The 25,886-nt window shown below is 62.5% G+C and overlaps 5 protein-coding genes across 5 annotated transcripts; all 5 read left to right on the top strand.

Annotated features, from left to right (window-relative positions):
* Nucleotides 1-1,177: 1,177 nt before the first annotated feature.
* LMJF_35_2030 (hypothetical protein) lies at nt 1,178-5,440 on the top strand (the record flags this gene model as incomplete). The annotated part of the gene is made up of 1 exon (XM_003722547.1): nt 1,178-5,440. The coding sequence occupies one exon, from the start codon at nt 1,178-1,180 to the stop codon at nt 5,438-5,440; it is 4,263 nt and encodes a 1,420-aa protein (XP_003722595.1).
* A 1,298-nt stretch (nt 5,441-6,738) lies between these two features.
* Nucleotides 6,739-18,060, top strand: LMJF_35_2040 (putative ankyrin repeat protein; the record flags this gene model as incomplete). The annotated part of the gene is made up of 1 exon (XM_003722548.1): nt 6,739-18,060. One exon carries the CDS (start codon nt 6,739-6,741, stop codon nt 18,058-18,060), a length of 11,322 nt encoding a protein of 3,773 aa, XP_003722596.1.
* Nucleotides 18,061-19,069: 1,009 nt separating this feature from the next.
* Nucleotides 19,070-19,471, top strand: LMJF_35_2050 (60S ribosomal protein L32; the record flags this gene model as incomplete). The annotated part of the gene is made up of 1 exon (XM_003722549.1): nt 19,070-19,471. The coding sequence occupies one exon, from the start codon at nt 19,070-19,072 to the stop codon at nt 19,469-19,471; it is 402 nt and encodes a 133-aa protein (XP_003722597.1).
* A 1,334-nt stretch (nt 19,472-20,805) lies between these two features.
* LMJF_35_2060 (conserved hypothetical protein) lies at nt 20,806-22,254 on the top strand (the record flags this gene model as incomplete). Its single annotated transcript, XM_003722550.1, has 1 exon — nt 20,806-22,254. One exon carries the CDS (start codon nt 20,806-20,808, stop codon nt 22,252-22,254), a length of 1,449 nt encoding a protein of 482 aa, XP_003722598.1.
* Nucleotides 22,255-23,228: 974 nt separating this feature from the next.
* Nucleotides 23,229-25,340, top strand: LMJF_35_2070 (conserved hypothetical protein; the record flags this gene model as incomplete). The annotated part of the gene is made up of 1 exon (XM_003722551.1): nt 23,229-25,340. One exon carries the CDS (start codon nt 23,229-23,231, stop codon nt 25,338-25,340), a length of 2,112 nt encoding a protein of 703 aa, XP_003722599.1.
* Nucleotides 25,341-25,886: the final 546 nt, after the last annotated feature.

Consider the following 25,886-nt stretch of genomic DNA (forward strand, 5'->3'; position numbering starts at 1 on the left):
TTCTTAGTGCAGACAGCAGCGCACGGCGTGTGTGTGTGTGTGTCTTTATACGGTTCCTCCTCTTGTGTGTTTCCGAATGTTTCTCTTTCTACTTTCCCTTCCCCCTACTCTCCGGGTGGCACATGGCGATGGGCCACATCTCTTTCCCATCGCGACCCTCGTTTGTCTGCTTGTAGGCACAGCACAGAGCACATGGCACTTCACGTTTTGCGCACGCTGAGGGCCCGGGTATCTTCCGTATGTCCTGGCATCTCTGCCACCCCTCACTTCTATTGCTGAATCCCCCCCCCTCTCCTCTCCTCTTCTCTCCTCCTGCTCCACTCTCATTGATGTGTTTGTGAATGGCGACGTCGAATTTCTCAGCACACCTGCCCAAACGCACATCGACACACACACACACACACACACGCACACACACACAGACGTACACACGCCCAGGGCGAAGCTGCTGCGCCTTCGCTTCCATGGGCAGAAAAGCCCGTGCAAGGAAAGCACGCAACGAAAAGATTTCAGTCACTCAACTACCTTTGCGGGCAGTCGCTAGCGCTCTCTCCTGGGACATTTCTTTTGCTTACACTTGGTCCTGCGTCAGAGGCGTCACCCTCCTACTAAAGGTGCACAGCTGGAATGCATTCTGGGCATGTGCATGTGGCACCACCGATCCGTACCGGGCATCTACACTGAACCCGAGCCCTTGTTGACGCTTTATCTTACCCCTTCCCTTTCTTTCCTCGCAGAAGACAACGCATCGTTTTATACAGCTTAGATACTTGGTGCACACACACACACACACACACACACACATACATACACACGCCATCTCTCGCTTGTTGTGCCTGGTTGATCTGGTAGCTCCCTAGAATAGATTGGCCTGCGGTGCGGTGCGGCTGTGCGTAATACATCCATACACGTATATATACTATTTATGTATGTTATATCTTTTCTCCTCTCCTCTGAAACGAGTTTCTGTTCTCGTTGACCACCACCGGTTTATGGCCGACATTTGTGCGCGCATTCGCCCACTACATCTTTCTTCTTCCTTGGTGCAACCCTCACGCACACCTTCGCTACAGCGTGTGTAGAGGGTTTTCCCTCCCGCACCCATACACGCACGAATACACGCACACACAGACACACACACATACACACACACACACATAGCAACCGAAGCGCAATCATGCCTTCGTGCGTCTTTACCCGCACCCAGGTACTGGAAAGCCTCTCCGACGAAGATGCTCGTCAGGAGGCGGAGTCGATTCCAGAGTTCATTTACTTTTTTCTGCGTGATGTCTTCCTCGCCGTTGACGAGGACGGTGACGGCTACGTGACGGGCGATGCTGTATCACGCCTGTTCCCGGCCCTCGCGCCTGTGAGGGCAACAAAAGATGCTGCCTCGTGCCCTGCAGCCTCCAGCCTCATGACGCCGACGGTGCATCCGACGTGGTGGAGTCCGACGTCTTATGTCGCCCCTACGCGGTGTGCCGCCGCTTCTCAGCAGCGCCCTTTGGACTTGTGCGGTTTCATGCAGACGTACTGGCCGATGGTGAGCGATAAGATGGCGCACTTCGTGGGTGACACATGGAGCAGGCATAGCAGCGACAACCTCAGCGACTCTCGAGGACAACGCGCATCGGTGAATCAACAGCCCATCCTCTCTCCCTCTCCATTTCGCGACGTCTCGGCGTCGCCGCTGCGGGAACAACCGACCAGCCCTCTCGCTGCTTTCGTTACTGGCGGCCGCTTAGCCCCGTCGCCGGTTTGTGGGTCGAGTCCGCTGATGGAGAGAGAGACGGTTTCCCCGGAGCAGCATCGCCTCTACCGTGAGGCTGTTCGGTGTCTGTGGACGAGCAGCTGCCCGCTGTCGCCACATGCCCTCACTCCTTCCCCTGCGCCGTCTGTACCATCGCCAATGTTGCTGCCTTGTCCGCAGCGTCTTCTGACGGAGAGCGACATGGAGGAGCTGCTGGTGGCCTTTTCCTACCTGGACAGAAACCACAGCGGGTACGTGGGCGTGGCGGACGTGGCCGCTGCACTGCGGTCGCTCCTTCGCGCAGCCGCGTGCGCTGGCCAGGCCATTGTCTCTACCGACACACCGGCAGAGGTGAGTGACGAGGTTCTGCAGCTTGCAAATGCGATGTTGCGCATGGCCTTGTCCTCGACTACTACAGCAGACGAAGCTGTTGCCACACAAGGAGTACCTGCCTCTTCGGCACCTTCTTCCTCTAGCGGCTCTCCGGCTGTGCCCTCGTCGTCTAGAAGCAGTCCCTGCGTGAGCTGGACGGCGTTCGCGCGTTCGTTCCAGTGCGACACGGGTGCCTTTCCAGCAGAACTCATCGCGTGGTGCGCAGCGTGCGCTCGCGCAAGCCGTGAGCTGCCCGCCCGCGCGCTGGCCACTTCGCCGCAGTGGATGTCTCCGGTGGAGTGCGCCTACGTTCAGCAGCTGCTCGTCTCGTACGTCGACCTGCTGTGCGCTGAGAAGGGCAGTGTCTCTCCTCACCCGTCGTCGACTGCGACGGAGAAGGCACAACCGGTGCCAGCGGCTGCGCTCTCCCCGCGCCTCTCTGTGAACACCCACTTCACAAAGAAGCCGCCGCAAAGCTGCGGGTCGGCGGGCACCTGCGGCGATCGTCGGCACAGCCGATATGTGTGCCAGACGCATGCGACTGCGGCCGCATTGCAGCAGTGGTGTCAATGCGCGAACGCACAGGCAAAGCACTTGGCAGAGAGCGACATGAACACTGTACCGCTGACTCTGCTGGAGGCGAGCCTTCGACGGGATCTGCAGGCATTCCTGTTTCCTAAGGCATTCGAGTTCTCTGCTGCGGCAGGGGCGGCACTGGCGGAGGTGTTGGAACACCATGTGCAGGCCGTGTGCGCGCTCGCACAAGGTGCGGCCCGTCTCCCTGCTCTCTGTCATTCCCCGAATGCAAGGATGGAAGGCAAAGCGTCGGCACTTCGGGGTCTCGCCGGGCATTGTTGGGAGTCGGTGCACGTGGACCTGGACAAGTTAGTCGACGTCATCACCGCCGATCCGCGGTACTTGCAACTGGAGGTACTGGTGCCTTTGGAATCACGGCTGACCGCCGTCGTGGACGCTGCTCGGCACCATCCGCGGCGCCTCGTTGAGGAGGCTGTGAGGCTTATTTCTGTGTTTGTGCATAGCGCACGACTGGGCGACTCAGAGCTGGCGGACGTGCTGGAGCTGCGGCGTGCGCTGTCCACGGTTTCCCCTTCGCTGGCGCGGCTCATCACCGGGGCCACCAGCTTCTGCGAGGGCCGACTGCGCTTGGAGGAGTGCATGATCACGATCTCTACCCACGTTCTATCGGTGCCGCCGCCTTTGCCCGTGGCCGTTTTCCCAGCCTTTGCAGGCTCTGTTCTTCCAAGCGCGCCAGTGACCAAGCACGACGACGCGGTGATGGCTTTGTGCGATCATCCTTGCTACGCAATGTTGCAGGACACGCGCTTGCTGAAGGCATCGCATGGTTGGCTGCGCTACGCGTGCCGACGGATGCCACCCCGGGAGCAGCGCACTGTCATTGATGCGCTAAGGCTCAGTTGCGGTAGCAGCAGCCGAGGAGGGAGCTTATTCGAAGCCGCCGCTCGCGGCTTTGGTGTAATCCTCGATGCGAGACTCGACAACAGGGAGCAGCAACGCTCTCTTTCTGCGTGCGACGTGTACAGCGCGATGCTGCCACGGGTCAGGGCAAGCTGCTGGGTATGCCGAATGGACCCTGTCGTGGCGGCGCACGCCACGCTGGTCCTGATCGCTGCCAGTGGCAGCGCCGACATGACCGATCTGACGGAGGAGTCCGTGTGGTGGGCGGGTGTTCACACTTTGCTGGGGCAGTGGGTTCACGCCCAGCATAGCCGCCGCTGTCTTTTAGAGAGCGCCGATGCATGGGCTATGGATGCCATCAAATGTACTGCTGCGGAGCTGGGACTGCCGTGCTGCCGAGCTGTGAGCCAAGTACTTAGCCACCTACCCGTCGCATCATCAACCGCGTCGCGCGTGGTCGTTGTTGAGGAGGAAGAGCTGACGCAGTCTCTGAGTTGTGTCGTCGAGTCTCTCTCTCTTTGGGCGACTCCGCCGTCGGCGAATCCAGAATGGCAGTCGTCGTCCGCCGCGGCGTGTGCGCGGCTTGTCGACACGCTCGTTGGCTCGTGCCCTCGCCGCGACTCGACACGAGTGGATGTCTCCGCGCTGCTTCGGCGGTGGCTGGAGGCGTACCCTTTGCCACTGCCAGTCACGCATGTGTCGCTGTGCTGCGCGGTCGAGGAGGTCGGGTCTGTATACTACACGCTAAAGCGGCTCGCCGCCTCAGAGGAGGCTCAGCGTCGACGAAGCGAGACGCCGGCAGGCGGGGCTGCGGCGCCGCCCCGCACCGTCAGCGAGGGACGCGCAACCGCAACTGCAGCGAGTAGACAAGTCTCATCTGCACCTGTCGTGACCGGCATCAGCCCGGTGTGCTTGTCGGAGCTTCTGGAGAACGAGGACGTTCTCCTCGCTCTGTATGCCGTCAGCCCGGCAGAGGCAGTTGGCGTATGGGGCGGTGCACTGTGCCACCTCGGCGCCCTACTTCGCCCGGTGTTGCTGAGCTCAACGGGCGTACGAGTGTCGCTGTACAAGCTCAGCGGGCGGTCGTCGGAGAGTGAAGGCGCTGTGGCCACGGCGGTGCCCAGCTCCACATCTTCTCCACGACCTTCGAAGGCCATCTCGCACCGAAACGGCGGCCAAAGCTCCTTGGCCGACGCGATTCTGTCCATGGCTGTGCCTGCGTCTCTGCAGCACGCCGTGGCTCAGCTCTTCGCCTGCGTCGACGTCGAGGGCACAGGCGCGGTGACCGAAGATCAGCTGCGCAGTCACCGATCGCGGGTGCCGGCCTCTGCCCGATACGGATGGCACCGCTTTGTGACCGCTGTGTGCAGCAGCTCTGCCATGACCTCATTGCCATCGTCGTCTTCTAGAACGACGCCGTGCTCCTTGATCTCTGGCGGTCTTTCAGCCGGAGTACTTCGGTCGCATTGGTGGAGCCGTCGACGCCGTGCTGCTGTAGCGACGCTGAGCTGCGCTGGCGAGGCTCAGCCGCAGGCAGAGCAGGCCTCATGCTCGTCTGTCGCCACGCAGCGCACGGATGACGACGTGGTAACCACCTATAGCCTCGGAGACATGTTGATGCGCATGGCGGAGCTGCGTGTCTGCGTTCAAGCGCAGCTCTTGGAGGAGAGCAGCACGCGGGCAAAGGCAGAGGCGAGCGTCTTTGTATCCAGAAAATCGGGCCTTGCACTGACGAGGGCTATCACGGATGCTGACTCGCCCTTATCGACGGCCGTTGGTCAGAAAGCAGCGGTCTCTTCGCCACCGACGGCGGGGACGGCCCAATGGTGGGCAACATACCTGGAGGAGCTCTGCCGAAGCTACTCTCCTCTGGCTCTGTAATACTGCGTCGTACGGAGGTCAGCGACATGCAGCAGCTACCCACCCCCTTTCTGTTTTCATTTCAAGTGTACCCTTGCCGTTTCTTCACCCTCCGTGCCTGCGCACACGCTGGACAGCTGCCTCGCGCGCCTGAAGGGGTCAAGGGTGAAGTTCAATCAGCAGGCAAGCGAGTGGCGGCTGTCGCTGATATAGGGTAGAAGCGGCAGAAGCTGTCGGGCGTCTCACCAAATAGGCGCTGGCGATCGAAGTCTTCTTCTCTTTTTGGCAACCTTTTGTCTCAATAGGGGCAGCTTTATCGTCGTTGCCATGGCGAGGTATATGCCGCGGGACATCTCTGCCGCTGCCGAACTTCTCTCCCTTCACGCAGACACATGCACACACGCACACACACACACACAGTCGTCGTGCGGCTGCATGTGTGCCCTTGCACTTGCCGTGTAGCGTGCGCAGACTTGCGTGCGCTTTATGGCGAAGAGGTTGGCTGTTGGGTAGGGCGACTCGTTCTCCTCGTATGCAGCCCTTTCTTCAATCATGCTGCCACGGGATTCTAGGGGCATGTACACACGCGCGCGCTTATCTCTTGCCTCTCCCCTCTTCCCTCCCTTCTTGTATGCTCATCTTTTTCCCCCTTTTTTGTTTCCGCCCCAGCGCACACTTGCACACTCATTACCGTCCTTCCGCAGGGACCGTCGCTGAGCTCCAGCACACGAGATCACTGGAGCGGTGAGGAAAAGCAACTCTGCCGCTCTTTCTTTTTCTGTCGTTGTTGGGAGGGGGAGGACAGCGTGTTTCGTATTAGGCGCTCTCTTCCCCCGCTCCACGTGGGCCCCTTCCCTCTCCTTGGCCTTGCGAGGCTCTCCCTCTCTGGGAGCCTTGTTTTGTGTAGGCCAGAGCGCAAGTGCCTCTTTCGATTCTTTTTGGCGTGCGTTGTTGCTGCGACCGGCGTATCTCGCCTGGTGCCGCCACACCTCCACTCCATTTGCTATCCCTGCTCGTGTTCTCATTCCCGCCTTCATATTCTTTGGCTGTTGTGTCCGATCCCCCACCCTTCATCGACGGGCCGGCAGAGCGGCGAACACACACGTACACCTTCGTGCGTGTGTTTTGCATCTGCTCTAGGTTGCGGTCAGCTGTACCGCCGTTGCGGTGCCGCGCTTGCCCAAGCGGTGGCACATGTCGACTACCCCTCATGCTGTCTTGGTCTTCTCGCAGCCTGCGCATACCGTACCCCACCACTTCCGCCGCGTGTTCAAAGCGCTGCGGTGGTGTGAGGAAGCACAAGGTGCGCTGCAAAACGCATGTCTGCAGCGCATCAAGTATCTAGCTTTTTAGAAATCCCAACAAAGAAGGAGACCGACGCGGCACTTGTAACGATGGAGGCACCGTCCGACTTCACGCCGGCCCGCGCACCTATTCTGTGCCTGGTGTGTACCGCCACTGCGTGTGGCAGCCAGCTCATTGCGACCATCAATGTTACTCTAGACACCACACTGGCTGAGGTGCGGTCGGTGTTGGTCTCGCTGGCGGCGGGAGGCGACGGGGGGCCGGCGGCGGTGAAGCAGCCGCCTACAAACGTCTCTGCCAAGCAGGCACATATGATCGTCTCCTCCCCACTGCACCCGTTCAACTTCACAGAGACGTTCAGCTTTGTGCACTGCGGCGGCTGCCGCGCCTACGCGCGTGCCAAGGAGGCGTCGCTCCTTATAGAAGATGTGCTGCCGCGCTACCCGCGTTTTGGTGTTCCACCGGCGAGTCTGTCGGCAAGGGAAGGACTATCTTCCAGCACCGCGGTGCTCGGCACTGCGACGGCAGGGAGCAGGCGGCGTGTGTGCACGAGCAGCTGCACGCGGTGGCTTCCCGACGCGGCCCCGCCGCTGGTGGTGGTGGCACACCCGCGCCAGCAAAAGGGGCGCCGATCACACCGGCGTCACCAGCGTGTTTCCCACCAGGCGGACGAGAAAGGGACGTCGGTACTGGACGTTCCTCGCATGCCGCGGCAGAAGCGCTATGCCCTGGCAGCCCTCTTTGTCACCCCAGGCGACCATGCGGAGGGCGGGCTCCGTGCAGAGCGCGTGGTGGCCGAGCGTCTCCAGCTGCAACTTCCCGACCCGCTGCGCGGCTTAGGGGCTGCCGTCAGCGGCCCAGGACTCTTTTCCTCTGCCACGCTCGCCGCCAACTATGGACGTCCGTTCCGCTTGGAGACGTGGTGCTGTGGCGTGACCCGGTGGAACGGCAACACAGAAGATTTCCTCGGTCGCACGCTTCTGCACGAGGCGGCGCAGGTGGGGAACGAGGCCGCCGTCCACTTCCTGGCGTCGCAGCCGTACGTCGCCGTGGACGCGGCCGAGCGGCAATCGGGATGCACCGCGTTGCAGCTCGCTGTTCTGGGAAATCACGTGGGTGTTGTAAAGGTGCTGCTCGAGGAAGGCGGCGCCAACCCGCTGATTTCCAACCGCGCTGGCGACACCTCACTCCACATCGCGCTGGAGCGCCGCCGCGCGGTTCTGGTGGGCCTGCTGTGCGCTCGTCTGCGCGCGCTTCAGGTGCCGCCCGCGGCGCTGCAGGAGGAGTCTATGCGCAACAGTATCAGCTACACCCCAGTGGAGCTGTTTCGCCTGTACTCGCCCTCCCTCGGCGACCTTTGCCGCGATGGGGCGAGCTTGCTGGCTGTGAAGTCGCTGGTGCATCACTACTTCTTCTCTCCCGACGAGGTGACGACGCGTGATGCGTTTTCTGGCCAAAGTGTCCTGCACGCAGCCGTAGCAGGCTCTGGCTTGGATGTTGTGCGATACGTCGCTGAGGACCTGGGCCTTGCCGCACGTCTCTCGGTGCCTGGCGGTCCATACGCAGACCTCTTGTTCGATTACCGTCGGCAGACACCGCTGCACGTGGCCGCCGCCACCGGTGAGCCGGCGTGCGTGCAGTACCTCCTCCACAACCTGCCAGCTTCGTGCCTGACGCAGCCCGACGTGAACGGCAGCACCCCTCTCCTGGCGGCGATGAAGGCGCGGCGATGGCGCGTGGTGGAGCTGCTGCTGGCGCAGTGTCCGCCTGGAACCCTTGCGGCCGCCGTGCAGGACCGCAGCGGGCTCTCTGCGCTCCACTTTGCCTGTAGTCTTGGGATGACCCGCGTGGCAGCCATCCTTTTGCAGCACCACAGCGCCGTTGCAGCGCAGCGCTCCGTTGCCGCAAGGCCGTCCTCGTCTTTCTCCTCCGCGTCTTCTATGACTGCTGATGAGCAGTGGGGGTCTCACTGGGAGAACATTGCCCTTGTGCGGCACAGTGCCCTGCGCGGCCGGCTGCGCAAGCTCGAGGAGCGCGAAATCAGGCGCCAGGCTCAGCGGCAGCAGCGGAGTGCTGCTGCGAGCGGCTCCTTGACAAGCCACAGCGGACGCAGCTACTGCCCACTCGCCGAGGACGCTGATCCAGTGGCGGCTGTGAAGGCTGCTCGGCAGTACCCATACGGTGGCGCGCGGCGCGGCTACACACCACTGCGATGCGCCCTCCTCTACGCCGTGCGCAGAGGCAACGGCCCAGCCACCGTGCCGGCCGACCTCCTCCGAGTTCTATGCGAGTACGGCGCGCTGACGGCCGAGACGGCAGATGACACTCGCGACCTTCTCTTTTACCTTCTCACCCACCGCTCTGATGCTGCTGCCGAGCCGCTCTTGGCCTGGGTAACGGAGCGCTGTGCCGCCGCGGTCGCGGTGCTGCGGCGTGACAACGTCCTCCTGTGCCGCTTCTGCGCCCTAGGTGACGCCATAGGCGTGCGCTGGTGCGTTGAGAAGCAGCTGTGCGATGTGCACGCCACGGCTGTGAATCCGCTCGTGGCCTGCGCTGCTGCTGGTGATGCAGCCGCCGCGGCTTTTCTCATTAAGTGCGCCGGTGCCGACGTGAACGCCATGGCGGGTCATGAGTCTGCCCTCGCAGTGGCGCTGCGGGAGGGCCACGAGGAGGTGGCGCAGGTCCTCATCCTCAACCAGGCAGCTCTTTCGTCTCGGGATGGCTCGTGGACTGCGCTTCAGCAGGCGACGAGCTCCAACTTGGAGAGCGTGGTTCGCGGTCTTCTGGGATCTTGCGCTATCGACCCATTCCACGTGTCACGCGTCCTTCTTCGCACGCTGCAAGGGCTCGTGTACGAAAGGCCGTCGCGGAGGCGCGAGAGGTCTCGCTTGGCATCATACCTAGCTCGTGCCTGTGACCCACTCGCCTTCGAGGTGCACCCGACAGAGCTGCTGCACTTGTCCGCTGCGGTGGGGTGCTTTGATGTCACGCTCGCCCTGGCGGAGCGCCTACAGGCACTGCCAAAGACGGTATGGGCGGAGCTGCTGGCAACAGCACCGCCACCACCGCCTCGCCCAACGACGCTGATTGCGCCCACTTTGGTGCCTCTCACCATCAAAGCCCCGCGACTGCTGCCGAACCGTCTGACCGGCCGAGGTGGCCTCTACTGCCCACCAAAGCCGTTTTACCGGCTTGTCGTGCCCACTGTTCGGCGGGCCACCGTCGTGACGCTGCTGCACCGCGTGAAAGTGCGCGACGTGTACAGCTACGCCGTGGAGGCAGGCCAAATCGACTTGGTGCGCTCGCTGCGGTACAGCCTCCACCTGCCGCCGTGGCCGCTGCGCGACGTGCGGGGGTGGACGGTGACGGACTACGCGATGGCACACCACAGCCGCAGCAGGGCGTCTCTTGTGGCACTCTTCATCGCTGCCGGCATCGCACCCGCAACGCGGCACGGGCGGCGCATGCTGCACAGCAGCGGAGATGATGCGTTGGTGGCGGCAGTGCACTACGCACAGCAGCAGCGCTGGAAGACAGCGGCAGCTTTGCAGTGTGTGGCCAAAACCGCGAGTGACGCTGGGGCAGAGGAGCGTCACGCCGGCGAGCAAGCCGCCATGGCAGCGCTGGAGCTGGTCGCTGACACCCTCTTCTGCCTCGTCAACGCTTCCGCAGAAAAGCGGGTCAGTGATGGAGGAACCGCAACTGTGCGCTGCGTCTTGGACGCCTTTCTGGAGACCCGTCATCTGAGTGACTTCCACCACGTGCCGTGTGCGTGGCTCGGCCGTGTTGTGGTGGCCTGCGCTGCGGCGGGACGGTTGGATGTGCTGCGACTGCTCAAGGAGCACTACAGTGTAGACCTAGCGCAAGACTGGTGCAATGGCGCTTCGCTGTCGCCGCTGAGTGCGTCTGGCACGCAACCGACACCGCTTCTCATGGCAGTGCACCAGCGCCACAGCGACATTGTGACGTACCTCCTCAAGGCCGGATGCGCCGTGCACGAGCGCAGCTGCCCCACCGCTGCCATGACCGCGCACGTTCCGCTAGGGAACATACACGCCTCGCTAATCAGTCCACTTTGCTTGGCGGCGTGGAAGCGCGACTATGTGCTACTGCGCCTGTTGCTGGCGGGTTCGCCACCGCTCCGGGCGGAGGATACGGAGGAGGAGGTCGGCCGCAGCGTTGGCGATGTATTGCGTGGACTGGTGATGAGTGCGCCTCCTGGCATGCAACGTGAGGCAGAGGCGGCGCTGGCCGACTGCGTGCGCGCACTCGCCACGGCCGGCCACCCGCTGCGGTTTGCCGGCACGGTGCGCGTCGCTGCGGCGAAGGGACTCGTGCAGGTGGCGCAGGCGCTCGTGGAGTGCTACGGCAGTGCCGCCCTTCTCGCAGACTTAGCTGTCTCGCTTGACGGCCGCGACGCAGAGGCCGAGGAGGATGCAGAGGATGCCGCCGCGCCACGCGTTCGGGGGCAGCTGACCGCTCTCGCCTACTTCGCCGCAGACGCGCGCCTCGTGCCAGCGCTTCGCGCTCTGTTGGTAGAGCGGATGGTGGATGAGTATCAGCTGGAGTCATGGAGGCCGACCACGCTGGCTGCTACGGTGCAGGCGTTGTGCCGCAAGGCTGGCCGGCGTGGCGCGCGCGTGACGGCGGCGGCCGTGGACTACGCGCTGTGGCGCGGCTGTGCCGACGGCGCTGTTGTGCTGCTTGCGCTCGGTCTTGTAGGGCGCGGTGTGGCGCCGGCGCCGCGTCCGCCGTGCGGTGCGGGTAGCGCTGTCACACGCGTCTCTGCGCGGGCGCTGTCCTTGTGTCTGCACCTCTTCAGCGTCCTTCGGCTGTGGCACAAGCGGTGTGGTCAATACAAGTCCTACACAGTGCTCCACAGCGCTGCAGAACTCGGCTATGGGGACGTGGTGAGCGCTCTAACGGCAGAGATGATGGGGCTCCACCTCCCCGTCGTGGGCTCCGACGGCAACGGCTCTGTGCTCTCGTACTCGAACACCCGCGCCACGGTCACCGCGCCGTCACTCTACGCCCTCGCCGCGACCCACGCGGATGGGTGGAGGTGGTTCCCGTACTTTGAGCGCGTGGAACTTGTACTCGACCCTCGAACCCTTTACATCGCGGCTCGCGACATGTTTGCGCTGATCTTCAGCGACTTTGGCGTGTCGCAGACGGTGGACCGGGTGTGCCGTCGCGCCGCCCAACACAAGCTCTTGGGCGACGTCTTCAGCGTCTTCGACAGCGCTGGAACTCCTGCGGCCGCTAGTGCTAGTCTGGGTGACATGCGCAACCCCGGTGCGCTGAAGTCTGTGGCGGATATCGGTGGCGCGCCGGCAGCAACGCGCGGGTGTGCAGTCTCGGCGTCGTTTGTGTCTCGCCAGCTGCAGCTGAGACCGGCGGCCTTTTTCTTGGCTGGGGGAACCTACGTGCTCACGAGCCTGACGTCGCTGACGTGTGCCATCGCGGCCGGCAGCCTGGAGTGGGTGCAGTACATTGCCGTACAAGGACCTTCGTTGGTGTACCACCGCGCCACGGCGACCCGACTTAGCACGGCAGCAGACAGGAGGGCGACCACGAAGGAGCGCCACGCTCAGCTGCAGGCTACAATGGTCGCTGGTAATCGACCCCGTCCATGGCACCTGCGGCAAGGATCAACGCGCCGTCCGCACCGCTGCGAGGCCCGCCTCGACGATAGGAGAAGTGCAAGTGCCGCGTCGGCGCACATCGCAGATGGCGTGTGTAGCATGGGCGCGTTGACGCTGTGCATGGCGATGCTGGCAGAGGCGCATCTGCGTCGCCAAGGCTCCGCCATGGCACAGACGTACGAGGATATACTGACCCACTTACTCTCCTGGCCCGGTGCCACGCCGCGCAAGGAGACGATTAACCTGCTTGCCATTGTAGCGGCTTCGCTGCGGAGGTGGCCACTTCTGATGTTGATTATGCAGCAGGCGGACCGCCTCTACGCGGCGGGGCTACTGACAGGCATGGATGATGCCCAAGAACAGCAGTGTCCGTCGGCACTGCCGCGCTACTTATTCCCGTTGCTGCCGGAGGAGCTCCCAGCCGTTTTGGCGCATGTCATAGGCAGCGCCCGGCACGTCATGCACGCCGTCGCCCGCTGGGCCCCAAAGGACGTACTCATCGAGGTGACCCGTCATTGTCAGCGCTCCGACGTTGAGGCGGCCGCAGATGCGCGGGGCTGCACGAGCGTCTACCACGCGCTGCACCACCGACAGCCGTTTGCGCTGGAGACGTTTGCAGCCCTTCGAGTGCCGATGGGCCAGCCATGCCGCAAGCGGCAGTGTCAGACGCCACTGATGGTCGCCGCGGCTCGCGGGTGTACGGCATTCGTTGTGGCGCTGCTCAAGCCGCATCGAGTGAATCAGAGGGACAGGGAGGGCCGCACCGCGCTCATGCTCGCCGCCGCGCACGGCCACAGAGCCACCGTGGAGGCACTCCTGGCGGCCAACGCCGACGTCTCCCTCGGCGACTCGTGCGGCCGCACAGCTGTGATGCTGGCGGCCTTGGGCGGCTACGACGATCTCGCCGTGCAACTCGTGCAGAACTTCTGCCATGCCGGTGACTTGATGTCCGCGCAAACGTCCGTGCTGCACTGCGCGGCGGTCGGCGGATGCTGGCGCACCACGGCTGCGGCCCTGAAGCTGGCGGTGCCGCCCGGCGCGCAGCTGATGGGTGGCTGCGCCGAAGCCTTTGCGCTGCTCGCGCTACGCGAGGACATGGACGGGCACACGCCTCTGCACCTCGCACACGCCTTTGGCAGCGCGCGGGTCCTGCATGAACTGCTGCAGGTGCTATTCAACTTCTGCGAGGAAGGGGGGACAGTGCAAGGGCTGCTGGCGCGGCTGAGCACGCATGGAGGCGGCTCCATCGAAAAGCGGCTGCTGCTGTGCGACTCCACGCTGCAGCAGTACGGCTGGCTTCGTGGTGTTCTCGAGGTAAACGCTGCACTTCAGGAGAAGGTGCGCCAAGGGTATGAGCAGAGCCCCGCTGCGCGTGGGTTGAAAGCGGGGGAGGTGGTCTTTCAGCCTTTCGCGCCGCCCCTGCGCAGCGCCGCGTCGCTGCTGCTGTGGTGCGTGCAGACAAGTAACACGGTTGGTCTGCGCGTGCTCGCCGACTACAACGTCGCGGACGACTGCGGCGTGCTGCACGTGGCTGCCGCAAACGGTTCCCTTAATGTCGTGAAGCTGCTCGTGCAACTGGAGATGAGTGATCCATCGATGCAAGACGCGCGAACGGGCCGCTACGCCTTCGAGTGGGCAGCGCTGCACGAGAACGCGGAGTGCGCCTCCTTTCTTCTTACCCACACCGCGCTCGACTGCGCCGCGTTGCTTGACAGTTGCATGAGCGAGAACGACAACGGCGCCATGGGCACTGAGGAGGTGCCACCGGAAACAAACGGCGGATGGACAGGAGAGGACGCAAGCGGCAACGCGCCAAGAGCGGGCGACTCCAGTTCAGCCGCGTCATCTGCGGTGCCGCTGCTTCACGTGATGGCCGGCCACTGCGGTGGCCAGCTGCTGCTGCAGTTCGTTGAGCAGATCCTGTACACAGCCGCTCGCACGTACATGGTGCCATCGACCCGCCACGGCGGCGCGAGTGGTGAGCAGAGCGGTGCAGAGGTGATGAGCTTGGTGCTCTACCGCGCGCTCCAGCGACCAGCCGGGCCGTCGCGTCTTACCCCGCTCGAGTACGCGATTGCGGTTGGCGACCCTGCGGCGGTCCTACACACGGCGCAGGTGCTGCAGCGTCTCCAGGAGACAGCCGATGCGCTGAAGCCGGCGCTGTCGTCGTCCGTGCGTTTCGCACCGATGGGCTCTGGGCGATCCAACACTGCCGGTGCGGTGCGGTGGGACGGTGAGGAGGGCGTCGCCTCTCTCCAGCCAAGCGACCACGCGTCTACCACCCGCAACGGGGCGGTGTTTGTGTCCAAGTCTTTCCTGAGCTGGGTGCCAATACTCAGCCCCGCCGTGCGTGCCATCCTCTTTGACGTGCTTGGCATGTGGGAGGTGGCCAGCGTCGCCGGCTTCGCTCCGCAGCGCCACGTGGCGCAGACCTCTCTCACGACGCCGCCCACAGACGGTGGCGCCGATGCGAATTGTGAGCGCAAGCTACAGCAGTCCCTTTCCTTGCAGCAGCGCGGCGAGGATGAGGCGGCAGCGGCTGCTACAACAAAGGGGACTGTGTCTGCTCTTGCGGGCACGCAGCGCGTCCGGTTCAGCGATGTGCGCCTTCTCGGCATCCACATGCTTCAGCAGGATGACTACTGCGCCGAGCTGCTCCACGACTTTCTCACGCCAGATCACGAGCGCGAAGTGCTACGGCTGCTCCTGCAGGACTTCCCGTACAAGATCCGCTACGAGCCAGACTCATATCGACAGTGCAGCTTGTCGACCCAGACGCAGCTGCTGCGGTGGCTTGGTACGTCCCTGGTACTCGGCACCTACGACGTTCCGCCTCCGAGCAGCGTCCCGACGACTTCGTGGGCGGCGGCCACGGGGGCGGAGCGCGAGAAGGTGGCTACCGTTGACTCGATTGAGATACAGGTGGTGCCTCACCGCGGCGAGGAATTTGTCGAGCTCAATGGCACGGCGCTCTCGCACTCCTTGTACTTATCGACGGCCCAGCATGCACTGGCCATCCCGGACGTGATGGCGAGACTGCCCCGTACACTGTGCACACAGCGCGAGGTATGGCGGGCGGAGCTGGCGGCCGTAAGCGCACGTGCGACGCGGCTGCTGCAGCGCCAAGCGCATCCTGTGCTGCAACGCAGCACTGTCACCGTCGACTGGAACCTCTCGATGATGTCGAGCGATGGGACCACGAGTGTATCGGCAGACCTCGACGGGTACGGCGCTGTCTTTGTGCGCGTCTGCGAAGCCCTGCGCACCTTCATGGACTGGGTGCGTGGTCAGCTGCGGAGTCTTCTTGCCGAGGTCGACGCTGCAGATCTTGCGGCGGTCGTTGTCGGGGTGCGGCAGGGCGGGATGGCTGGCTTGCAGGTACGTTTCCGGTACGTCACCGAGGAGCATGCCGTCACGCGCTTTCCAGCTGCGCCCACGGCGGCAGCTTCTACCGCGCTGATGTTCAAGAGCGCGGCGTACCCGTCGTGCTGCATCGAGTTCAACGAAGTCACACATACAGACGTGATGCACGTCTGCCAGGCCACGATTGGGCGGGCCATTGCCGCAGATGTGGCTCTGGTGCGGGTGCACCACACGAGGGACCGCTTCTTGCAAGTTGTGCACCAGCTTCTTTCTGCGCCGAAGGGGGTCGCGGTGGTGTCGACAACGCCACCACGACATGTAGATGTTTCCAAGGAGAATGGTCGAAGCGCTGCAGCTGACGTGTCGCCGTCGCCACCCCGGGACGCGGAGGAGCTGAAGAAGAGCAGACGCACAAAGAGTGCCTGTGGGTTAGCCACGCCACCGCTGTCGTCGGAGTTGCTTCGGTTCAAGCTCGAGCTGGAGGGCACCACGCTGGACGCAATGCCCGTGCAGGAGTTTGAGCGACTGCTGCTGGCCGAGACGGCGGCGGCGATCGACGCAGTGGTATCGCCCTGGCCACGTGCGGCGTCCCCGTCGCGAAAATCGACGGCTGACGCACCGACCAAGGCGTACGATGCATTCCACTCCGCCGCGATTCTTAGCGCCGCGCTCGTGCGTCGGCTGCGGTCTGTCCTTGTGCTCTTCACCACACGTCGCGAGGCGATGGTTCGACTCAGCAGCGACAAGCTAATGCTGTGCTTCACTGCCGACGAGACCCCGTCGCGGAGCGACATCGCCGCGGAAATCACGCGCACGCTGGTGCAAGAGGAGTGCGACGTGTACCAGCGGCGGTTGGCAGAGGTTTACGAGATGATGACGCAGCGGCTGACGGCGTACCTGCCGCAGGCGAAGCTCGTGGTGGACGTGGAGGCGATGCAGCGGCTTGCCGGTGACGATGCGCACATGCTCTCCGCGATGCGATTGTTAGTGCATCAGCAGAGTGAGTGGGTACTGCAGCGGCTCGTGGAGGGGGTGAGCATTGGGTGGGACACGGAGCTTGGCGCCGTGGTGCGGCGTCATGTGCTGCAAGTGACGCTCACCTTGGACCCAGGCCTCTACGGCACCTGCTACCTATCTCCTGACGGTGTTTTTGCGTACTACTGCCCCTTGCTGTGCTTGGAGCGGCAGCCGCCTGGTGCGCTGACACCATCCTCCCTCCCCTCGTGGCAGCTGCTGAGCTCGCAACACATTGCGTCACTGCTGCTCATGCAGCTAGCGGTTCGCGAACCGCAGGTGCTTCAGTTTGTGGATCGGAAGCGAAGCGTGGCGTGCTGGACCACCGCGCGCCGCATCCCGCGCCGCATCCTTCCTGGCCGCCCCGTCGTCATCGAGGTGCAGGCGCGCAACTTGTTCAATCGGCCTCTGCGTCGCGGTGGGGAGCGACTGTTGCTGATGGGCGAGGTGGAGAAGCTGCGCGTCGAGGACGCCGGCAAGGGGCGGTACATGATTCGCTTTGACTCGCCCCAGCGGGCCGGCGGCCATCGTCTCTTCATTCTCCTTCACGGGCAGCCCATCGCACAGTCACCAATGTGGTACACGGTGTGGCCCGGCGTGGTAGACCTCTGCCGCACACGCGTGTGCGACACGTTTAACGCAGTAGTGATAGGTGTGCCCTTCACGGTGCTTCTGCAGCTCCGCGACGCCGCCGGCAATCGACTGCTCGCGGCACCTAACGGGTTGACGGTGGCGTGCGCGTCCCCTGCCTCAATGGTACAGCTGCAGACGTGGGGGTGGAAAGGGCCTGGCAGGGTGGCGGTGACGCTACGAGTGCTGCCCGCCGTGCCCACCAAGACGGCGCTGATCATCTCGCTCAAGCTTACGTGCCAGTCGGCTGCCGCTGGCGCTACTGCGGATGGCGCTGTCTGCACGGCTACAGTGCCTCTTCCAGCATACTCATGCGTCGATAGCAAAACCTACCAGCATGTCTGCCGCGTGCGTCGCGGGCTCATTGCGGATAGCGGCTCACCCATTCGTCACCAGAGCCCGTGCGCGTACCCGGGAATGGGGCCGACACCCCACACAGCGCCGCCGCAGCCATCCAGCCTCTACTTCCGCCAAGCGACGCGGCGTGCGGTACGCAGGAAGCTTGCGAAAGCAGCAGCCGCGCTGGGTGGCGCGCTGAGCTACCGCTATCCGCGCAACGCCGCCATGAAGCGGCTACAGATGCGCACCAAGTTGGCCGCATTAAAAGGCTCAGGTGGTACAAGGCCGCGCGCAAAGCCCGTCTCCAATTCCGGCAGCGCGGCTGTCACGCCCACAACTGCATGATGACTGGTGCGGTACAGGGGCTGCACAGAGATAGCGGGAAGGATAGGGGGAGGAGAGCGGCCGACAGCTCGGTGCAGCATCCGCGAGGAATCAAGGATTGCCAGCGCTGACTCGAGTCCGTGTCTCACCTGCATGTTTCCTGTCGACCCTGCCCTTGACAGTATCGCGCTGCGGGTCTTTCCATCTGTGTGTGGGTGTGCTTTTGAAGCTGATGCGCGCCAGCTTTCCCCCTACTTCTTTTCCATGTTAGCTGTGTGCACGCTTCTGCAGCGAGTTTCACGGCAGAGATTCGTTTAGGAGGTGCGAGCCGCCTGCGTGTCTGTGTGTGTGTGTGTGTGCGTATGCGTGCCAGTGCCATATTGAGGTCGGTGCCTGTGTCAGCCGAATAAGGGGTGTAGTGGAGAGACGTTGCCGTATGCGGAATCTGCACACATTTTTGCGCATAATCGTAGACGAAACGAGCAACGAAGCAGCAGCAGCTCACACCAGAGGGACAAGTCAGGTGTGTTTGTATGCGGCAGGCGATGGTGGTAATGTTGATGGCGGTGCGTTTGTTCGAGCCGTTGCTGTGCTCTTCAACGCGACGGCCATCCCTCTCCTGCCCCTCCTTCCACTCACTTGGGCTTGAGAATGGTGCTCAAGGCAGACACACAGACACAAGGTTGCAAGGCGACCCCTCTCCTTCCTCCAGCACCGAAAATCAGACACATGCTCACCAATGCCCGGTAGATGCGCGCACTCGTCCCCTCCCCTTCCCTTCCCCCCCCTCTCTCTCTCACCTACACACGCACGCGCGCGCCCCCTCCTTTGTGTTCATCGCGTGCGCTCTTCGCCGCCGTCTGTTACACCCGAACACTCACGCACATGCATGTGCTGGTGCGTGTCCCGCACTGACTCTCTCCCTGCACCCGTGCCGCTGTTTTCTTGTCTGGCATATTCCACCTGTCTCTGCTCTGCTTGTGTGCGCATTCCTCGACAGTCACCACACACAAAGCAAAAGGGGAACAAAATGGTCAAGCCGACGGTTTCGAAGGCTATCGTGAAGAAGCGCACGAAGCGCTTCACCCGCCATCGCTATGAGCTGTTCCCGCAGCTGAGCTCCAGCTGGCGCAAGCCGCGTGGTGAGGACTCCCCGGTTCGCCGCCGCTACAAGGGCCAGAAGGCAATGCCGAACAAGGGTTACGGTAGCGACCGCGCCACCAAGTACATCACCCCGTCTGGCTTCAAGAGCTTCCCGATCCAAAACGTGCAGGACCTGTACATGCTCGTGATGCAGAACCGCAAGTACGCTGGCGTCATCTCTCACACTGTCGGCGCCAGGTCTCGCAAGGCCATCGTCCGCAAGGCCCACGAGCTCGATGTCCGCCTAATCAACAGCGGTGCCAAGCTGCGCAAGCTGGAGAGCAACTAGAAGCCGATTGCGCAACGTGGTGCACAGTCTGTGTGCAGCGTGCTTGAAGTGCACCCGCTTTGAGGGGACGTGGTTCGAGGCAAGAGCAAGACGGCGAAGTGAGGGGTGGAGGGGAGACGGGAGCGCGGGGACGCGGTGAGGAACATAGCGGAAAAGAGGGAGGAGGGATCCATATCCCACACGCGACTGCGGCTGGACGGTGCGCGCTTGGAGATCACGCAGAGAAACGGGCAAGGGAGAAGTGGGAAGGGGAACACAGGAGGCGCGAATCACGTGTATCGCACGCGTATGTGTGTGCATGTGTGTGTGTGTATGTGTATGTGTATGTGTATGTGTATGTGTGTGCCCCTCTTTCCCCCTCTGCACCTCCTTTTCCGCCGGCAACCTCTGTGTGGCGCATTGCACGGCGCACGCGTTCTCGAGTGGCGTCGACATTCCCCCCCCCCTTTCGTGTGCGCCCTGGCGCTCTTCACAGGTGCGCTCCGGCTGGTCTCCTCCTCTCCCCTCTGCTCCGTCGCATCTGCGCTGCCCTTCACCCGCCTCTCGCGTGCGGCACTTTTCATTTTCTCTTTTCATTTTTTTTTTTGTTTGTTTGTTTCCTCCAGACGAAAACAAGCAAACACGCCAGGCAACCAGCGCGCACAAGGACTGCGGGGTCGCTGCGCTTTGGCATTGCGTTGGTGAATGAGGGTGCGTCGCACTGTGGTGCGCGCGGGGCTCCGCTGCCCGGGACACCCCGTTGAGTATGCTCTTCTTGGGGGGGGGAAGGAGGGAGCGCTCTCGGTATGGCACCTCTCCTCCCATCACCTGCCGTACACAAGGGAGCAACCCACCCACACACGAGGCAAGCGTAAAAAGCCGAACAATCAAGAAGCCAGCAATGGTGACACGCGGTCCCGAGCTCGTCCACAGAACACTCCCGTCACTTTCCTGTCTGTCTCTCCTGCATTCCACCCCGCCTCTCTCCCCTCACTGCAGTTTAGCCTTGGCTGGAGATCAGCGACAGCAAAAGTGTCTGCCCTGCGCTGCAGGCGGCTGATTCGGTCATGAAGGCTGCTGTGGTGGACTATCCTACAAGGGCCGCTGTCACACATACACACGCACACACACACACACACACACACACACACAGACACACACACGCACGCACAGCATTGCACACGTACACACGCGTGGGTGCTCCCCAGCGCATTTGGTTGCGTTCCCCACCACACCACGAACGAAGCGTAGCCACTATCCGGACCGCCTCTCTTCCCATTTCTCATCGCACAAACCATCGCGCTGTTCGCATCACGTCCCCGAGGCCGCGTTGACACCGTTCTGCAGCACCGCAGATGGACAGCTTGCGGCGTCCAGGTAGAGAGGAGCAGCAGCAACCACGCGAATTCAGCATCAGTGCAAGCGGCGCCGTCGAGGCAGTGCTTCGCTTTGCCGCCGCCGATGCAAAGACCAACCGCGGCGCTGGCAGTCGCGCTAAGACTGACCGCGTCGTCAGCGAGCACAAGACAGAGCAGTGCATCGCACTCATAGACTACCACGCGCTCGAAGAGGACGAGATCAGCTTCAGGGCCGGCGATGTAATCAACGTAACAGGGAAGGGGACTGCCTCTGGGTTCTGGGAGGGCTACGTGGCCACGCCGGTCTCTCCCGCGCTCGCTACGGCTGAGCTCAGTGACGCGGAGCACAGCAGCTCTCTCTCGCACTCCCCCAGCGCCTCTCTACTGTCGCCACAACACCAGCAGCGCTGCACGCGCGGCCTCTTCCCGAACTGTCTCGTCACTTCCAACATGCGCCTCAAGCGCTCCTTGTCACACTACGCCTTGCAGAATGTTGCGCTGTGCCTGTACGCGTACCAGGCCACCGGCGATGGCGAAATGTCGTTCGTCCATGGCGACGTGATCACGGCGGTGCGCCCCAGCTCTTCACCAGGGTGGTGGTACGGCGTCAAAAGCGGCGGACCCGCGTGGGTGGCACCGGGCGTGGCGGCTTCCAATCGTTTTGTCGATCCAGCGGCCGCCACCGATTCCTCTGCGTCTCGCGCAGGCCGAAAAACACGGGCGGCGATCGATGCAGCGCCACAAGGGGGCACCACCGCGCCAGCTGGTGACGGAAACGATGAGGAGCGCCTTTTTCCCACGAACTTCGTGACGTGTGACGTGGTGCAGGCCAACTTCAGCTTTACCGGTCGCCAGCCGCACGAGCTGAGCTGCAAAGTCGGCGATATCATTCAGGTGCATCGCCGTTGGAACGATGGTTGGTGGGAAGGCTCCCTGCGCGGCCGCCGCGGCATCTTCCCGAGTAACTACACCATGCCTAATGTCACCACAACAGCGCCACCACTCTTTTGCCCGCGGTGTCGCACCGTCTACGCGTCCAGCATGCTCTACTCGACATGCGCCAAATGCATGGCGGAGGAGCGGGTCGAGGATGCGATGATGCAGGCCGTGGAAGCGTACGCGCGCGGCGAGGCAGCAGAGCTCGACCTCTTCGCCAACGTCGACATCAGTCTACACACGCCGGTAGAGGATGCCTCTGCCAGCGACGGTGAAGTCAGCGTTGATGGAACCTTGAGGCAGTCTTCTCGCGAGGCTAACCACGACGACTCGCGCAACTTGACGCGAGGCCTCAGCACAGTCATCCCCAGCACCTGCAATGACGGAGGCACCTCTGGTCGGCGCCAGTGCCGGCGCAGCGGTAGCAGACCGTCTGAGGCTCGCGTTTCGCTACTGACGGAGAAGGACATGGCTGACTTGGCCTCCAAACGGGTGAAGCTGATGGAGTGACTCCTCTCCTTTCCACTCCCACGGAACGTATTGCCTTTCTTTGTGTGTGTGTGCGCGCGCTGTGTGGGGATGAAGAATGGGCGTGCGGGCAGAAAAGGGGTAGGGGGAGGAGGCATTGGCGACATGACGACACTTCGCGCATTCCGTCTCACTGAACCACTACCTCATCGTCCAAACACTTGAAGAAGTTGCACTACAGGAGCTCGAATGGGTCATCATTAGGAGTCGGTCAGGCGCGCCAGAGAAAGGGCGCGAGTGACTATTTGAAAAAAAAAGTGAGAAGGCGAGGAGACCGGATGTGCTGCTGCCTTTGTCGTCATTTTCTCTCCTCTCCTACGCTGGCACCTCTCGTGCGGTTTCACCTCCACCTGTTCCGCGTTGCTTGGCACCTATCGTTCTTCTTCTTGCTCCCCTCCCTCCCCCCGCTCGCTCAACTCCCCTCTCGCTTCTCCTGCGCTGCTTGGTGTCGTGGGCCAGTTCAGAACATACAAAGCATCCTTTTTTTTTTGCTCCACCCACGTATGCCTGTCGTGCAACACAGTCGTACGCAGGGTTGTTACTCTTCTCGCACGGTCGTGCTCCGTTGCCTGAGGGCCACCACCGTCTGTCACACCTTTCGCCTGTACTAACAGGGCGTAGCGTGCACGGCACGCTGGCGCGTGACGCCTCTGTAACGTGCGTCTGCTGTGCGCACATCGCCTTTGCTGCGTTCTTCGGCTTCCTTATTTCCTTTCCCCCCTTGCTGTGTTCGGCTCCAATTTTGCGTGCTTCTACTCGTCGTGAAAACAGCACCAGTGAAGGTTCACATAGATCTACCTGAGCGGACATAGACACCAGCAGCTCTTCGGCTGACCAACCGCGTGCGTCGCCGCCTCTCTCCCTGGTAGCCCGCCTTGGGCGAGGAAGGTTACCAACGAAGCGGAGAGCTGAACAGCAGCCCCGATACGCCCCACCACAACGAAGAAGGACCCGCCATGCCGCCCAAGAAAGTCAAGGATCTAGCGAATGCTCCTGTGCTCAAGATGGCACACGAGGAGCAGGTGCAGCTCCTGTCTGATGCGCTACTTCGGGAGTACATGCACCGTCGCGGCTTCCTTGCGACCTTGAAGGCGTTTGATGAGGAGCATCCGCGCGACGCAAACACGATCTCCTCGCGAGCGCTCATGTCCGACCTCATGGCGCTCGACCCTGCCGATCAGCAGCGCATGAAAGGCGAGGGCATTGAAACAATCATGGAGATGCTGTGCAACTTGCGCGTTGAGCGCCGACTAGAAACGGAGAGGCTGATAGCTGAGGCGCACATGCCGCTGCCACAGGTGCCCGCCAACTACGAGGCACTCAAGAATAAGCAAGCTGTGCGAGAGGCTCGAATGGCGGAGAGACAGTCGCGCAAAGTGTCCTCCAAGAAGAAGCCCAAGGCGTCCACTTCCGCAACGAGAGATCATGAGTCCGAAGGGGCCGGCGACGCACTCCAACGGAACAACAGGCACGGCAAGCACCACCAGCACCGCTCGGTCGCCTCGCTAAGCGGCACGTCCCGCGGGAAAGAGTTCGCTGGCATCACGATGGACGACTTGCTTGGCAGCTCGCATGGTAGCAGCGACAATGTCAACGAACACGGCAGCCCAGACGAAGAGGAGGAGGGCTGCAGTAGCTTCGACTGCCACAAAGCAGAGCGGGCCGGCGCGAGATCAGCTGCCAAGTCGACCGCGTCGCATGCAGGTCTGTCCTCGTCGAGGACTGCGAGCACACCAGCCGCCCAACCTGCTTGGATGGAGGTTGCCGCGAAGCAGAAGTCATCGTCGATGAAAGGGAATGGTGGCGGCGGTGGAGCACAACCGAGGCCCTCTGACGACGAGGGTGACAATGATGCCGGTGCAGTCGACAGCGAGGCGGACGAAGACAGCGCCGACGGTGTCGAAGACTGTGGAGGAGCTGCGATGACGGCAGAGCAGCGAGAGCAGCTCTGTGCTGCTTTCCAGCTTCTCTGCGGCTTTGACGGCAGCTTGCACAAGTCCTTTCTGGAGCAGGGCTTTACTTTCGACGACTGCGCCGACTGCGCCCTCATCCAGTGGCAGCGAGGCGGCTGCGACGGGGTTATTGCACCCATTCAAGCCTTTGTGGCCGCCTACTACTATGAGCGCGAAGTGTATGTGGGCAAGGAGAAGCGCCAGCGCGAATGCCTTGCCAAGGCGCTGTGCACTTCCCTGGAGCAGGCGCAGCCGAACGTTGCCAAGATTGTGCTGCTCGACAGCGTGTGGAAGACCGAGCGTGACAGCTCTCGCTACACACGCAGCCACGTTCTGCGGCAGGCGGCGAAGCCTCGCACGCGCTGCTGGGCGAAGATGACGAGCATACAGGAGGTCACTGAGGTGCTGCGCGACACACTACTCACCGAGGAGCGCTGGATGAAGCCACGCGGCGGGGGCGTTGTGAGCTTCTTGTTCTCACTGCTCGTCTCACGCGGGGTGGATGTGGTGCAGCAGGAGCTCACAAAGGCGAGCACCGCCGATAGCGGGCGTCCGTCGCTGCTTCTTCCCATGTCTGGCCGCGCGACGCTGGGTCTCATCAATCTTGTCTTGACGGGTCGCGCCATTTTCTTTCGTCACAACGGGGTGCGGAACGGAAATGAAGTGGGGTACTCTTCCAGACTCCGCTGCGGGCTTCTCTGCGGCGATTCTGCCGCCGATTTGGATGACCACGACCGAGCCACTGCCGTCAGTGCGGCGCCGTCGTCTCCGCTTTCCTACACGAATGCAACGGAGCCGCAATTTCCCAGCTGGGTGGTGTGGCACCGGGAGAGCTTCTCGAATCTGTACATGCCCAAGGATACGCGGCAGTTGTTTCAACAAAAGCTGAACTTGGGCGGGAACGCATCTGTCGATCTGGTCTACTGGGACGCCGCAACGGAGGACGAGGAATTCCCTCTGACGGCGACGGTGCGCAGCATCGTCTTCGGTGCCGGCAGCGGCAGTGGTGGTGGTGCGCGTAATGCCAAGTCGTTTGTTAACACCGCCATCACATCGGTTCCAGCGTGGTCTTCGGCGGTGATTGACTGGAATGGGAAGGCGCCTCTGCGTGATTGAGCGAGGCGAGGCGAGCGTTTGGGTGACTATACAGTGACCTTACATGAACACCGATGGCCTGGCCCACGAGGCGCGCGCCAAGACGTGTGCGGTTGCGTATATGTAGGTGAACGTGTTCTCGTCCACACCTCTCCGACTCTTCCACCATGCCTCACCTTTTTTTTTGTCGCGACAGCTTCCAGTGCATGCCAGCTTGTTCTGGTTGCTCTCTCTCCCTCTGTGTGCAGGTATGGGTCGCATGGTTTTCTTCTTCCCGTTTTTTTCCTCCTTGTGCAGCTGCATTGTGTGCCGTTTGGTTCTCCTCCCCTTCTTCCCCCGCCCCCCTCTTGGCTGTTGTTCTTGTTGCTGCTGCTGCGCGTTCGCACCGGCCACGCGCCCTCCTCTCTCCCTCACTGCGTGCCGTAATACCCACTCCCCATTCCCTTCCCCTCTTCTCGGAAGGTGACCAGCCGAACCACAACGAAGGAGAGAGGAACATCACAGATCCCCCCATCCCCCGAAAAAACAATCTGCTCTCACATATTACGGCACATATACACCTAGGAA

The sequence above is a fragment of the Leishmania major genome, chromosome 35 (genome assembly GCF_000002725.2).
Source record: "Leishmania major strain Friedlin complete genome, chromosome 35".
NCBI classification, from domain to species: Eukaryota; Euglenozoa; class Kinetoplastea; order Trypanosomatida; family Trypanosomatidae; genus Leishmania; species Leishmania major.